The 15,686-nt window shown below is 39.0% G+C and overlaps 2 protein-coding genes across 2 annotated transcripts; both read right to left on the bottom strand.

Moving 5' to 3' along the window:
• Positions 1-491: 491 nt before the first annotated feature.
• On the bottom strand, positions 492-15,396 carry LOC101164086 (alpha-actinin-2). Its single transcript, XM_023963793.1, has 21 exons — positions 15,103-15,396; positions 11,940-12,054; positions 11,732-11,851; positions 11,524-11,610; positions 10,957-11,044; positions 10,667-10,745; positions 8,827-8,908; positions 8,600-8,685; positions 8,290-8,382; positions 7,852-8,082; positions 7,551-7,698; positions 7,104-7,254; positions 4,339-4,447; positions 3,642-3,782; positions 3,371-3,553; positions 3,123-3,257; positions 2,670-2,849; positions 2,357-2,503; positions 1,664-1,729; positions 1,421-1,579; positions 492-1,277 (listed from the first exon to the last, which is right to left on the bottom strand). The coding sequence occupies exons 1-21, from the start codon at positions 15,229-15,231 to the stop codon at positions 1,119-1,121; spliced, it is 2,688 nt and encodes an 895-aa protein (XP_023819561.1). The 5' UTR covers positions 15,232-15,396; the 3' UTR covers positions 492-1,118.
• Positions 4,855-6,905, bottom strand: LOC105355781 (104 kDa microneme/rhoptry antigen). The gene is made up of 3 exons (XM_011484362.3): positions 6,546-6,905; positions 6,396-6,451; positions 4,855-6,325 (listed from the first exon to the last, which is right to left on the bottom strand). The coding sequence occupies exons 1-3, from the start codon at positions 6,611-6,613 to the stop codon at positions 4,968-4,970; spliced, it is 1,482 nt and encodes a 493-aa protein (XP_011482664.2). The 5' UTR covers positions 6,614-6,905; the 3' UTR covers positions 4,855-4,967.
• Positions 15,397-15,686: the final 290 nt, after the last annotated feature.

Below are 15,686 nucleotides of genomic sequence, written 5' to 3'. Positions count from 1 at the left end.
TTGCTGACAAATTAGATGACCTTTGCAAAATGAGGCATCTTTAAAAAAAAAACCATTCTAATCAGTAGATTTAAACTGCACAACGTTTTTCTTTAAAAATTGTACCAGTCTCCCGTCATGTTAAAAACCTGGAAACAATGCAGATTTTTTTTTTTAAAATGGCACTTCTTGTAATGCTGTGCACACCACAATAATTAATACTTTAGCAGGCCTCATTATAAACATATTTAAGTATATATAGGATCAAAAGTGCTATAATTTAGACAAAATCAGCTGTGTAAACCAAATCTGCACCATTGTTGGTTGTACTGATAACAATAAAAAAATTACTCTTGGATCAAACAATTTAGACTCCTTTTTAGAACTCCAATCTGTCCTTGTCCCCATCGGACTATGTTCAATGTTTACAGGAAGCATTACAGCTGTGTGTGGTCTTCCCATGTCCAGCATCGTAAATTAACTCGGGGGGGAAAAAAAAGAAATAAATCCAGTCAGGACATAACTTTTGACTTTATTGATGCAAACAAAAAATACTTTTGATCCAACTTTTGTTTTTAGGCACCCCCATAAGCATTTGTAATTGTAAGCATTTGTAATATTTGCAGATAAATAGAAAATGTTTGATTGCAGATTTCTCCAAATTTGAACATGGTATAATTGTCTCCCCTTAAAAAAAATGAGTAACTGTAAACATTCACTTATGCATTCATAAAGTTTTCCACTTTTCCGCATATATTTGCTCTTTTGGAAACGTACCAATTGAAGCACAGCTTTAAATGAAAGTTTATAACTCCTTGAAATCCACTTTCTGCAATTTAAAACGGCCATGAAAGACAATTTTATTTCCAAAACAATGGCATAAAGGACATTTAGAAAGTAATTAATCTTTTTAAAAGATAAGCTAATAAAGCACCACAAATGTCCTCATGGGAATACATAATTTTAAGCTTCAATTTATTTATTTAGCATACATAAAGACCAATACTTGGAGAGAGAAAGAATTAATAGTGTTTTTTAGCTTTTTCTTTTCTTTTAGTTATAATTTTATTAATGGATGCAGAGCAGACAAAGTGACTACATAGGGGTCATGTGCTCAGATAGGAGGTCTTCTGGTCAAATTAAAGGTCACTTTCTCCATAGAGGGCAGTAGAGAATGCAGTATAGTCTAGTGCTCCAGGTGGCGCTCCAGGGCCAGCGTATGGGGGCATCCTCATAATGCAGTACTCTGCTTGTTCAGGTGGAAGTTCCCTCCTCAGCTCATCAATGAGTATGTAGGGCTGTTTTGGTAAAAAAAATATATATATATATATATTTAGAATTACTGCTGAGTATTGTTGTTTGATCTTAAGAAATGACAGATTATAAAGCAGCATTGCAAAATAGTATTTAAATAAAAATGCTTTAAATGAAGCTTTTCTACCTTATCAGCTGCCAGGATCCGGAAGGAGGCCACAACCTGTTCAGCGGTGTCTGTATCAGCAGTCTCCCTGGTCATAAAGTCGATGAAAGACTGGAAGGAGACGATTCCAGTGGCATTTGGATCCACCAGAATCATTATACGGGCAAACTCTGCCTCCCCCTGAGACGGTGACGATAGAGAGAGCATATCAGCATGCCGTGAAAAATGTGAATGCAATAGCTACTTTCAAGTGGAAAAACATACCAAGTCATAACCCATTGAAATGAGACAAGCTCTGAAGTCATCCGTTTCCATGGCTCCATTCTTCTTCTAGAATCAGACGACACAGAACAAGTTGACGAGTTGGGGCAGAGATCACATTCAACTAAAGCATCAATGAGAAAGCTAAATCTAAAAATAAAAATAGAAAAAAAATAAAAAACCTTCATATCTTGCAGTTGATTTTCACTAGAATTGGCTGAAGCTGTTTTAAAATAAAAATTTTCGAAACTTTACTTTTGTATTCTTCAGTTATATATGGGGAAATATGGTAATGTTAAGTATTAAAAAACAAAATTCTGTTCAAAAATAATAAATCTGTCTCAATTAAAACTGATTGTTACAGAATTTTGGAAATTGACAATTTAACTTTAACCTCTTAAGATCTGGCGTCCACATGCCTGGGCATCATCTTTCGTGTGATATTACCACACTAGTTAATTCTGTTTCACTGGAACCCTTTGACTCCATGTGTAGAGGATTAGCTCCAATATTAGCTGGTGGCTCTTAAAAGGTTTACGCTAAATTTTAGGACAAATTGCAAAAAGATTCAAAACTCAAATTTCAAGTTTCAGATGCTCTTGGTTATGGCAATCATTTTAAGGTTTGGGCAACTTGCTTTCCTCTTTTAGAAAAAGCTCAAAAACAGTTAAAAAACATGTGTAAAGAAATTTGTACCCTGTCAAAGTGGTTGAAAGATGATCTGAATTCATTCATTTGCTGCTGGCTGATTCCCTTAGCATCCCTGGTTAGAATCTGGGTCTCAATTTCATTGATAGTTCGGGCAATGGTTGTGAGGAGCAGTTCCCATCCAACCCGGATGTGCTGTCAAGGTGGACACAGAGCAAAAGCACAATGAAAAAACAAATTAAAGATATTTATTAAAAGAAAACATTTTTGTTAGCATAGCATTTGCCACCATTTTGCTTTTTTTGCTCTTGCTCTTTAGAATAAACATACAATTGTAACTGTGCCTTCCAGAGCTATTTACCTCCATAGTGTAGTTTGTGTGCTTGTTGTCAAACACAAGAGACTCTTGAATTAGCTGGTGGTCTCCCTCCAACTTATCAATGTTGGGCTTGTAAGCAATAATGACATGTTCAATTTGCTTCAGCTGGGTCATCTGGTCTTCCAGTGTTCCACCAATCTCCAGGGAGCAGCGGCCAATTTCCTGCCAGGATAACACATGCAACAGGGTCAAACTATACTTTAGCACCAATTCAAATGCTGGTTGAAGGGTCCTGGCTCGGTGTCGCCTCAAGCTGTAAAAAATTCCATCAATTTTCAATTTTGAAAAAGATTAAATAGGCAGGGATTTTTTTTTTTTTTTTTTGTAATTGCACTGTTTTCATTTCTTTTTAAGCCAATATCAAACAACTGAATCCAACTTCCTATTTTAAATCATTTGGATAATGAATTTTTTATAAAATCATTCAAAGCAAACCTCCATCCGGGCCTGAATCCAGGGTCCAATGAGATTAGCCTGGGCAGCAAACTGCCGCCTCAACCTTTCATGGGCATGTTGGCGCGCCATTTCCTCTTGAAGGGCACCATCTCTCTGAGGAACCAGCTGCTTCACCTACACAATCAAAACAGTTGCTTAATCGTCAAATTACTCCTTAGGGAAAAAAGGAAAAGAAACCTCAATGTGTGAATGTCTATTTAAATGTAATGCTTTTCAATTTTATCAACCTTTTCCCATTTGTTAAGAAGCTCTTCCGTTGCAATGGTGCTGTAGGGGTTAATGAAGCTGGACTTGATCCCATAGCTTTGGGAAATTTTCTGCACCTCATTGTGAATTCCCAAAATCGCCTGTCTTTCTGCATCCGCCTCAGGCAGAGTGGCTTTGAACTGCTCATGAGCTGCAATTAAACTCTGTGCGGAAAAAATAAATTGTAAGGCTATCACTTTTATTGGTACCAACACCAAGAATTCAGCCTGTTCAGAGGACTAACAGCCCTACCTGAACCTCTTCAGTGGTATGAACTATGAACATGTCCTGCAGATCCTCCATGGCTCCATCCATCCAGTTGTTGAAAGGAGCTGACCTTTTGGCAAACTCCAGGAACAACTGATCAATTGTCTCCAACAACTTCTCTGTGCGCTGATAGGATTAGAGAAAACATTTTCTGTCATTGCATAATTTGGCACACTGATTTCCAACATCCAAGGATAGATATTTTAATCATTTGTCCCCAGGGAAGTTTGACTTGCCACAGTAGGAGCATATATATATATATATATATATATATATATATATATACACATAAATAAAACCAGTTCAATGAACCAACAGTTCCATCCAGTTATAAATACAAAGAGCTTGCTAGGGCACACAGATACCCCTGTCACTGTCATTCAGCGATAATCCCCAGCTCTTTTCCCAGGCCTTCACATTCAGGTTTGGAATAACTACCCTGGATCAGAGGAAGTGGCTTGTGAGCTCCAGGCCAGCCACCTCTATATATCAATAACCCCTTTATCCAGCCAACCTTTTTTTCTTTTTAACAGCTCTGGTTTTAGAGGGATTGTGTTGTACCTCTTCAGCATGATGCTCATTACCTGGGTGGTACATTAGCACACTCTTGTGGAGAACTTTGAATTTTATGAATTCCTCTTGATGCTCTTTAGCAATCAGAAGAAAAAAAAAAATAACTTACCTCTAGTGCTTCCCTTCTTTTTTGAGTCAATGTTCCCAGCTTGTCCCACAAGTCACAGATACTTTGGCAGCGTTGGTTCACAGAAGCAACGTCATAGTAGTCCAGCTCACTTGTGGAAAGAAAAATATGCAGTTTAATTGGCCGTTAACCAAAGCAAGAAATTAATTTTAGCAGTTTACCTTGGTAAAAATATATATAATATATAAAAACATGCTGTCATTTGTTGTAGGTTTAGGGGATGTCATCTGGACTTTGTTTTAAAGTTAGAAGACGCTTCACCCCTTATCCAAGAGACTGTCAATTCTGAATTAGCTGGTATATATGCGCTCATGGGGGAGGAGGAGTCAGACCTGAAACTGGATGGTATTGTCAACTTAGCCTACATGGTTTCGGGTTGTTAAGACATGCTGTCATTTGGTTGACTAGCCAGTTAAAGTCATTGCTTCCACCTCCCAAGTTCAGAGCCATTTGGACAGTGGAGTTATTCATAAACCTCAAAGCAACTTCAGACACCAGTTTGATTTAACATTTTATTAAAGAATTCAACCAACTTGAAGTCAAACAGTAAACTGCAGAACTGCCTTCACTCTCATCCTTTCAAGTTAGTTGAAAATTTAGTCCAGTCCTTTTCAGCTTTGAAACTCTTGGAGTAGTTGTTGCTCTGGGGGGAACAGAGTTGAAGACTTAGAGTTACCAGGGATGACATACTGCTCGTAGCCAACTTGAGTTGTACGGTCTCTGCCAACCTCATATTCTGACTGCATGTGAGACACCGTACCGTGAGGAAGCTGGCCAGTCACAAAGAGGTAGAACAGGTGTGGTATTCTTTGCTTGATGTAGGGTGAAAATGAACTTTGCATACTAGTTGAAGCATAAGGGGATGGCGAGTCAATATAATCTGTCATCTTCTCAGAGTTCCCTTGTTCGTAGACAGCCTCAGAGTTCCTTAAGGTACCTCCCTGGAACATTGGTGCATAAGGCAAAACAGGATCTTCCCCCTCTGTCTCCACCTCCGAGTCGCTATGATCCAAGCCTCCTTCCATTTGCGGAATCTTCGACTCAAATGAAAAATCAACTTCATGGCCAAGCTGAGGGTCGGCCAAGGATTCATCAGTAGGTGCTGTTCCGATGTCCTCAGGTCCAGAGGGTGAGGGATCCGTAATTTCTGATGGTCCCCATGGGGCAGTACTTTCAGAAGGCATTGGAAAGCTTGTTTTCCTTGCTAGAGAATCCAGCCAGGACATGCCAAAACCTTCTGGATTAGTTGCAGGTTCAGGCACCTTTGGAGTATTTACATCCAATGAGAATGAAGGATAGTCAGTACTAGAAGGGGTACCAGACTTAGGGGGCTTTACAACCCATGATGAACCTTTAGAATTAGAGTGGCCAGGATATTTTGGGGCAACCCATGACAGTGGAAGACCCTCTGGATTAAGCAAGGAATTCTGTTTCTTTGTGGGAGTCTTCACTTGCCATGGGTGCATAGAAACACTTGGCTTAAATGGGGGAGGTGGTAGTTTTGGGGGATTCACAACTGCCCACGACACAGCTGGGCCTTCAGGATTTGAAGAGAGACCAGGCAGTTTTGATGGTTCCACAAGCCATGACACAGCAGGATCTTCAGGATTTGAAGAGGGGCTCAGCAATTTTGGGTATTCCACAAGCCACGAGACAGCAGGACCTTCAGGATTCACAGAGGGACCTGGTAGTTTTTGAAGTTCCACAGGCATTGAGTCAGCAGAAGCTTCAGGATTTGAACGGGTACCCAGCGATTTCCCTTTTGGAGTTTCACCCATCCAAGGGACAGCACCACTGGGACTGGAGGGGAAACCAGACCAAGCTTTTCGTGAAGGTCTGGTAACCACCCATGACACAGAACCAGGTTGTGAGGTAATCCCAGAATCAGAGTCTGAAGGCTTATCATTTTGATGGTCAGAACTCAGCCACATTTTGTAATTCCCCTCAAGATGATCCTGTTGGCTCAAATCTGAGAAAATAAAAACATTTATTAAAGCAGGTTTCTTTAGCAGGACTTGCAAAATAAGAGAATCTCTTACCTTTAATAGGAGAGGAATGAGCATTCCAACCCAAAAGTGCAAAGAGGAACAACTGGCTAAATCAAGAAAAAAAAAAAATAGATAAAATGGGTGACAACTTAAAACTGTTTATAAAAAGTTTAAATTGATTAAAAGAACTGCATTACATACCTTGCAAACCCCCACAAAGCCATTTTGCCCATCAGCTGACCCATTCCTTGTGCTTCCAAAAATGCCATTTAAGAGTGAAACCAAAGGAGCTCAATGACCAATCACATCCACAGAAGTAAATTACGCAAAGCTGTACAAGCTGGAACACTGATTGAAAACTGCCTGCACCTTTAAACTGTGGCTTAGTTGACAGGCCTTGTGTAGATTTAACACTGCATTCACACTTTGTTCTGTTGAAGAGCAGGTATTTGTTTTTGTAAAATTGAACAAAGGGATTCCAAGTCAAATTCATTTTGTATTGTTTTTTTTTTCCCAGTAGAAACTGGTCGCGCACATAAACACATTTTCCTAGTATTATGGATTGATAGCATTAGTGGAAGCTTGTATTTCTTAATTTGTATTAATATTGATTTATGTAGGTATTGAGTAAAAATTATCAAGTCATTTAAAATGGTACAAAAATGCAGAAAGGAAAAACAAAAACTGGATCATTGTTTTTTTTTCTTGTTCAAAATCTTTCATGGTGGCTTTGTGAGTGACCTATAAAGGGGTTCATACTTTAGTTCCTGAGCAATGGCAGCAATTTGCTCCACTCTGTCCTGGTGAGCTGCCAAGTCACTCTCAAAGGCCTCGTGTTTTCGCAGCAATGCTCGGATTTCTGTCAAGGTGGTGGTTTCATAGTCCTTTTGGGAGAGGATCAGCTCTTTACCTGAATATTAGATATGAAAAAAAGGAAAAACAGAGAAATAATATGTTCAATCAGAAGACGGACCGTATTTGGTCAATGTTCAAAGCCCTAGTTGCAAAGCATGACTAGTTGATTGCACTGGACAATCTTGATGTCAGGAGAGAAGAAAATGCTAAATAAACCTCAGGCTTAATAGAAACACAGAGGAGAAGGCTATGATGAATGTAGATAAACACTGTAATCAGAAATCACATTCAACTGATTCGTAAACAAAGCAATTAGAGGCAGAAAAATAAGCATTTAAGAAGCTAACTGACCACTGGCCCAATTCTCATGGTTGGTGGCTTTTTGACGAAACTTCTCAGCCAGGTGGTCCACCCTCTCCAGTCGGCGGATCTCAGTAAGAAGCCATTCCTCAAAACCTTTCTCTGCCTGCTCCAGGCCCTGCCACGCACTGGCTATGTCCTTTAAGCACAGTGAAAAGAGGAGGGACACTTGCAGGTTAAGCTTTGGGAACAATAGCTATATTCCTGCTACTGAGGTGGATCGAAGTAACTCATTCAGAAACACCTTTTTTTGATTTAATGGCAAAAGAATCAGTCTGGGGTTGTGACTTACAGAAACCATCTTTCCTTCAGAGGGCATGAAAGCAGGCCGATTGCTGATGCGCAACTTGGTCTGCAGGGTGTTGAAGTTAATTTCCAGCTGACACTTCTCTTGCACTTTAGGGGGTTTGTGCAAACGTCTGTAATCCCTGAAGTCTTCCAGTTTCCGCTGCATCTCTGACATGGTCTTCTCTGAGGTCCTATTCTCTAGCCAAGGGGTGGTGCGTCGAATCCACTCCAGGAGCTAGAAAAGATCACAAATATACTGGATTAAGTAGAGAAGGGCCAAGTAATAAATGGCAAAATAGACTAGGTTTATATATTTTTTCCATACATATTTCTCATTTAAGGGGTTTGTTACAGAACAATTAACTTAAGCTAATTTCCTAAGATATTTGAGAAAATGTAATGTGACCAACAGCATCACTTTTAAACGGATATTCTGGTTTACCTCACTGGCCAGTCTCTCATATTCCTCCATCATCTTCTCATTCTCTTGGTTTACACCCAGCACTTTGCAGATCCGGTTGGCAGCCGTCTCTGCCTGATTGCACAGCACATAAGCATAATGTTAAATCGCTGGGGTAAGACGGTGGAGCATGCTCCCAGTAATCTGTTGTGATTGCAATACCAAAACCCATTATCTTCCCAGCATGTTTGCTGATCACTATCCCATTGCAAATTCTGAGTGACAATAGGTTTCTAAATCACATTTTACAAGAAAAAGAGATTGATGCCCGTGCACAAATGCATCCTCATACCTGTTCAGCTCCAGCGAAAGCATGGTAAAAGCATGACACATAGGTCATGATGGCTCTCTCATCAGGTTTTGGGGTGTTGATAATATCTATGAAGAAATAGGAAGTAAATGCCAGGTAAAAAGATTTTTATTTTTTTATAAATGTCAGCTAGTTAGGAAAACAGAAAAAAGAATTGAAATTATTTAAGTTTTTTACCCATCTTTTGGGCTCTCTACACAAAATATTACCTTCTGCATCCAGCATTTTAGGAATGTCCAGATGTTTTTCAGCTATGTCAAATGCCAGGTTCAAGTTCCCCAGAGGATCTTCCTAAAACCACACATAAATGTATATTTTTATTTTGTTAATGTTGAATAAGACAGAACTGCCCTTTGTTTTCATGCGGTTTTGCTTTTATATTATAATATAGAATTAATCAAATTAATGAAAAATTATTTTTTGGGTTATTTTCATTCTGAATTTTGAAAAAAAAGTGTTAAAAATCTACAGTAATTTTGCTCTTAAATTAAAACCTATCATCCTGCTTTTTTTCTTAGCAACCCTGTTAAAAATAAACATCTTTACCAAAAAAATCTAAATTACTCATACCAATTGCTTTACATTACATGCATGTATAGTTATAATTAATTTATGTCAGTAAAACCCAAATCAATGTTGTTATTTACAGTTTTTAGGGGTTGAAAATTATTTCACATTTTCTTCTTGATACAAGTGTTTTTAACAGGATAGGAATGTTTTTTATCAAACCAACATCTTTGGTAATGGAAAACAAAGTAGGGGTGAGGAGTTAAATGAATGCTATTGCTCCCATAGTACTGTTCCAAAAGGGCTGCTTGTGGGGCCGAGGCATACTGCATGACAGGGCCAGGTGTCAACGGATCCGGTTCAGGACGGCTAGATGGATGGATGAGTGGTAAAGCGATGGGATGAAGAGATGGAAGGGCAGGCATAAAGATATCCTGAGTATTAGTTGTGCATGTGTTTGTCTGAGCCGGCTGTAACAAGCTTAACAAACACACACACCTGGAGCCGGGCCCAACAGCTGCCTAGCTCACAATGCTGCAGTCAGGGTGAGCAAAACTGAAAGTTGCAGTGTGTGTCAGAGGGAATGTGTTAAAAGACAGAGTGGGGAAAAGCCACTACCTCACAATATTTCACACAATTATCAGGTTTGGAGGCTTCTAAGAGAGGAACATGACGTGACGGTGTGGAATGCATCAGAGATAAGGCTAAGCCCAACTTTACAAAGACTAGGGGTTCATGTTTAAATGTTCAGGGTCAGCTTCATGTCATTCCACTGGCTTGTGTATTAAGAAGTGAGAGCTTATGTTGCATAAACAAATGGAAATGTCATGCTTTCTATGCAGACAGGGTGTTCCCCGACCACTGATTAAGCCTTGGTGAGGTAAAGGTTACAGTCTGAGCCCAGCTCTTCAGACTTTCCTCAGGGTGTCATCCAAATGTTTTATACTTTTTTTTTAATGAGTACTTTATTATTGAAAAAGAAACAAAATATACAACAATATATTATTAACTTAAATTTGTAATGACAATTTCTATTTTTTTTTTTTTTTTTTTTTTTACAAAAAACTCTTACTTGATAAATTGAACGCTATAATTTGGCTTATGCACCTGGAAAAGGTTGCTCCCAGGATGCAAAAGTTGACCTTTTTTTTTTGCAAGTAAACTATTTATTTTCTTTCTTTTTTTTTTTTTTTTTTACTGAAATCCTCATCAGACAATGCTCAACCACTGTTGATGTTACACAGACTTTAAACCAGAACTGTAAATGCAGTTTAGATTATAAGCCCTTAAAACAACATCAATGTTTGATATTACGGGTTATTTTGTAGCCCTACTGTGCTTTAGGGAAAAAAAAAAAATAGTGGACACACAAACACTGAGAGGAGGAAATATCCCTTCGGGTTAGAAATATGCAATTTTTTGAGTAAAACAGTGCACAAGCTAAAACTTAAAAAAGCATGAGCTGGTGACAAAAAAATGTTAAAATGTGAGAAGATTCACAAATTCACGCCATATGCATTTATGACTTCCACCCCACAACACCTTGTTGAGCTTAGAGAAGTCGAGGAGGTCGGGTCTATGTCTGTGAATCAGGGCACAGAAGGCCAGGCCATCCTTCCAGCTTCACCAGCCGACAAGCAGAGAGAACAGTCAGTATCAAGCTGGGAAACCTCCAGACTACAGCATCAAACAGTGTCAGTCATCTAATATTACAGCATCAAAACAATGCTTTTTGATGAAGACTTTTCCACTGGAGTGATGCTATAACACCAGATGTGTGTGTGTGTTTAAAAAATAAATTTAAATAAATTTAAAAAAAACAGCACACTGACCTGACATGGAAGTTCTGGACATTGACATTCCTGTAGGGGGCAGTCTTTCTTTGACACCACAGGAGAAGCCCTTCCTTGGCAGAGGTTTCTGTTGAAATGTACATAAAAGTTAACTTGTAGCATGAGAAAACACTTATTCAAATTTTTTATTAATCGCCCAACAGATTCTTCTTTTTAAGACTACTACCATCAAGTTATTGAGGTAAATAGTAGCCACTGTTATAGTAAAGTCCAACTGGGCAAAACAGTTTAGCTTGGGAACCTAAATCTAGCATGGAGCTACCAAAATAGTTAATAATTTTATGATTTTTATGATTTTTTATCCTTCAAAATAATTCTTGAGAACCCACAGGGTCAAATTTGGCCTTTTTTTTTAATTGCTATTTTATTTTATTTTATATTTTTATAGCAGAAAACTGCTTTTGGGCTCTCCGGGGATATGATGATAAACATGTTTTATTATTATTATAAGATTACTACATGTTAAAACCTGAATTAACAATAACTGCAGCCAAAAATCCTTCCAACTAAATGTGGAGAGGATTTCAAAGGTTATTTCTGTCCCACCTTCCACAGAAATATCCTGAATGGCAAAGCGAAGAATGATGGTCCAGATCATCCCAAGAGTCATCTTTACATTACCATCCACAATCTCTGAAATAAAAAGGCAATAAAAACAGTTACAGGCTGTTGTAATATAAAGTTATTTTCTATTCCTGCTATTTAACAATAGCATTAACTGATCTTGATGCCGTCTACAGTCTATGCTATTTACCTTCAGCTCCGATAGAAACCAGTTTGACTCCTTTACTTGTGATGAACTCCAGCGCTTTGTTGACGTTTGCAATCTTGTGAAACCGCATCTTCCCTCTGTCTGGCTTGGGTAACCTCTCGCCTTCAAAACACAGAAAAACATAGGAAAATGTTATTTGTCACAAAATAAACATTAAGAAAAACGTTTTTTTTTTCTTAAATGCTCCAACCTGAGATGACTTCCAGAAGCAGCATAAGTTTTAGTCCGTTCCTGAAGTCATCTTCAATGTTTTCAATTTGAGTTCCGGCTTTTCTCAGGTGAGAGTTACACCAGGCTGTGAAAGTCTAAAAAAGAAAAAGAAAAATCTTCCTCAGCTAGTTTAAACTGGAAAATAAGGTTAAAAACATACAGAAAATAGAGAGGTGTTTTTGACATCCAATAATCAATAATCAAATTTAAGGAGTTAGTCTTTATTGCAAGCAATACTTTCCAAATTCGAAAAGGCTTTTCAGCTCATATGCATCAAATAAGTGAGTTAAACCTAAACAAACTGCGAGACCCAACAGCTTAACCATTCACGACTGGGCTGTAAGTTATCGAGATGTTGACCTCTTTGACCACTGACACCCGGTTTCCTCTTTTCCTGCAGGAAACCCGATTGCATCGCACGTGGCACCCTGAAACATGTAAACCAGTTCATGACCGTTTCATTATCGGTCCCCATTTTTATAAAGTCGCTCGGTAGCCAGCAGCAGACGCTTAGCAGCGTATGGATGAAAGGCAAGAGCCCAGCAGAACACATTCCAGCTGATATGAGGGCTTAAATATAGAGCGCTCTGGTTTTGATAAGAGACTGAGAGGAAGAATGTCAACATGAGTGAAGATGTCACGTGGGCACGGACAAGTTTTCCTCTAACGTCACTTTCTGTCACTATTTTGCCACTTGTGGAAAGGCATGTCGGTGCACCGCAGCTGAACGCTAGGTCTTTCACTGGACATGCATGCAGGCTGTCCAGGTCGTGTTTCCATGCTCAGACATGAAGACAAACAGGATCACGTCATTCGAAGTGCAAGAAATATTCCAGTTATCACCTGTGGAGACATCTAACTAATGAACATTTGAAATCAACTAAAAGTGATGAACTAATATGAGCAGCAATTAGGGGAAAACTTAACTTCCTGGTGACAGCTACAATAACTGATCTACTCTTCCATTTATACTAAAAAATGTACTTATTTGGAAACAAATGTGTTATATGGGACAAAGGGAAAAATAATAAAGTAATGCATTCACACTTGCAACCAAACTACCTTTTTTTTTTTTAGCAGATGCAGGAAAACAGACATAACATTTTGGATCATCCCCCCCCCCTAAGTCCTAAACGTTTCCACACCCACCAAGATTGCACGCCAGCGCCCAGCCTGTCAGTCAAATGTCCACCTGCGTGTGTGGCTGCGTAAACCGAATGTCATGGACTTTAGAGAGCTCATTCCACATTGAGAGAACCCCTAGGGAGATTGTGACATTGCACCATTGTCCTCCTTGCAGTAGGAAAAAACTGAACATCACTCCTCATTTTCCGAGCAACCCCCCCCCGAGACACGGTGATGATAAAAAGTTAAAAATATTCATGAATCACATCTAGCGAGGACCAACCCTCTCCCTTCACTCACTCATACCTTTGGGAGGGGGGCTTCACTAGGTCAGACGCTAGAAGTTTGCACCCAGGAAGATGGAGAATGACATTTAAAGTTATTTAAGGAATCTGTATCTCTACGATATTTTGATTTATTTTCCTTTATTTATATTGAGTGCTCATAATATGAAGACCTGGGAAGCCCTCACCCATCATGGCAGTGCAGATCTACTTAGAAAAATGTCCAAACTTTCCTAGAAAATCTTCCAAAATAAAAGCTCATGCAGGCTGTTTGCGGGTTTTGAAACAAGAACCCAGCTTGAAAAAGCGGGAATTGTTTAAAGTGACCCAAAAAAACCTGCTCATGGGTTTGCATCAGTCAATAATGCTGCACAGCTGCTCAAAGGCAACAATACTGCAATGTGCGCTTGTCGACTCTGAAAGCATGATCACCAAATAGATAATCACTGACAGAAGTGTGGAGTTTATGGACCAGGGATCTAAACATCATCCTGGTGCATTGTGTTGCTACAAATACACATATTGTCATCCCTGTAGGAGTCACAGGAGGTCACTGAGGGCATCAGCCTGAGGTCTCCAAAGGCCCAGAGAGCCAGAGTTTAAGGCCCAAGCCAACTTTTAAAGTCCTAAGAACAACTGACGGTGTTGGAGGCCGGGGCTAAATGGAGTTGAGCGTGTGCTGCTACAGTATTTCTACGTGGTTTCTATAAACAAAGGAATTCCGCACCAAGGACACTGGATTAACCCAACTATAATGCCTTTTGGTCTCCCAGGTTAAAATTAGCATTGGGGTCCGTTCTGATCCCGAGAGCGTCATCATGTGTTAGAAGCATCTGTTGACAGCTCGCATTCCGCGCGTATCAGTGGAGAGGCAGCGGTCTGGAGAGCCGCTGGAAGCAGGGCTATTGTTAGTTGGTACCCGCCGCATCCGTCCGTCAAGGAGCCCCGACGGGGCTCAAGTTCACTGTACGCAACAGGAAGTGCATGGGAGGTTGTGTGATGTCATCCTTCAAAATAAAACCAACTTTTACTCTTTCTTTTTTTATCCCCCAAGAAAGGCATTTTCAGCGACTAAAAAACAGCTTTTCGCGTCAGCTGAAGTTATGACATATGTTTCTACGAGCCCTGGACAAAATCATACTATTTATTTTTCACAAAATAGCCATTTGTCTTTGTAAGCACAAACTACCAATTTGAGGAGGGAAAAAAATGCTTTTTTAGGAAACATTATGTCATATGCAGGACTCCGTGGTTTTAATCATTTATTGAGGATAACTAATACAATTTAAATAAGACATTTCACTCTATAAAGAATTTCCAGTTCCCGCCGTTAGGGATATTAATGGTAGTTTTGTTTTTATCTTTATCTGCGTATTCTGAGAATGTAGATGTTTTGTCTGTGTGTTGTTGAGCAACTGACAACGTAATTTATCCACAAAAAATATTCAAGACTTAAGTATTTGTACTTTTTTTCCCCACTTCAGCAAAAATTGAACGGTGTTTTAATTTAAAAAGAACAAACCGGAAGTTTGGGCGAAAGCTCGCCCATACCACTTAACGTTCATAAAATTCCACGAAAACTCATAACTATTTTATAAAAAGTTTATAAAACCTTTTTTTATCTACAACTTATAAAAGTTCTTTATAAATGACAAAAAATGTTTTTTTAAGTCTTTCTTTACAGTTTTGTAGTCTTTTAAAATGGAGGTTTTTCTATTTAAATAAATAACTCACCTTTCTCTGCTGTTGTTCCCAAGCAGGATCCAGCAGCATATCCCTGTCCCATTCTTCCTCCTGCATCATGTAGTCATACTCGTCGTAGCCATTATCATAGTGCACTGTTGTTTCCATTTGATTCATCATAGTTGTACTTTTCTTCCCTCTACACTCAAAAGTGTGTTTTCCTCCAAAATGTAGCTGAATAAATGACTTCCTACTGTATTTATTATTATCCTGTTTCTTCTCTGCTCTCCACGACCTGACAGGCGTCTAACTGTGGCTGTCACAGATGGGCAAATGACCGAATGGTTAGTACTTGACAGTCATGTGACTCCGTCATTCCTCCCCCAAATTTCCCATCTCCCCCTCCTCACCAAAAGTCAGCTGCAGTTTGTAACACTCACGTCAATACACAATCTTTATTTTAGAAAGAAAAAAAAACAAAAGAGCACACTTCAGACTTTTTTTCCGCACATTACATAAAAACAAAATTTGCTTCAGACATATAAATAAAGCTTTCTGATAAAAAAAAAACCCACATTCTCTTGTAAAAGCAGTGGCTTGCAGGGACACATTTTAATCAAGATGATCAAAAACTA

This window comes from Oryzias latipes, chromosome 15 (genome assembly GCF_002234675.1).
Source record: "Oryzias latipes chromosome 15, ASM223467v1".
Classification (NCBI taxonomy): domain Eukaryota; kingdom Metazoa; phylum Chordata; class Actinopteri; order Beloniformes; family Adrianichthyidae; genus Oryzias; species Oryzias latipes.
The sequence above is the reverse complement of the archived record's forward strand: the minus strand, read 5'-3'. Positions and strand labels throughout refer to the sequence as shown.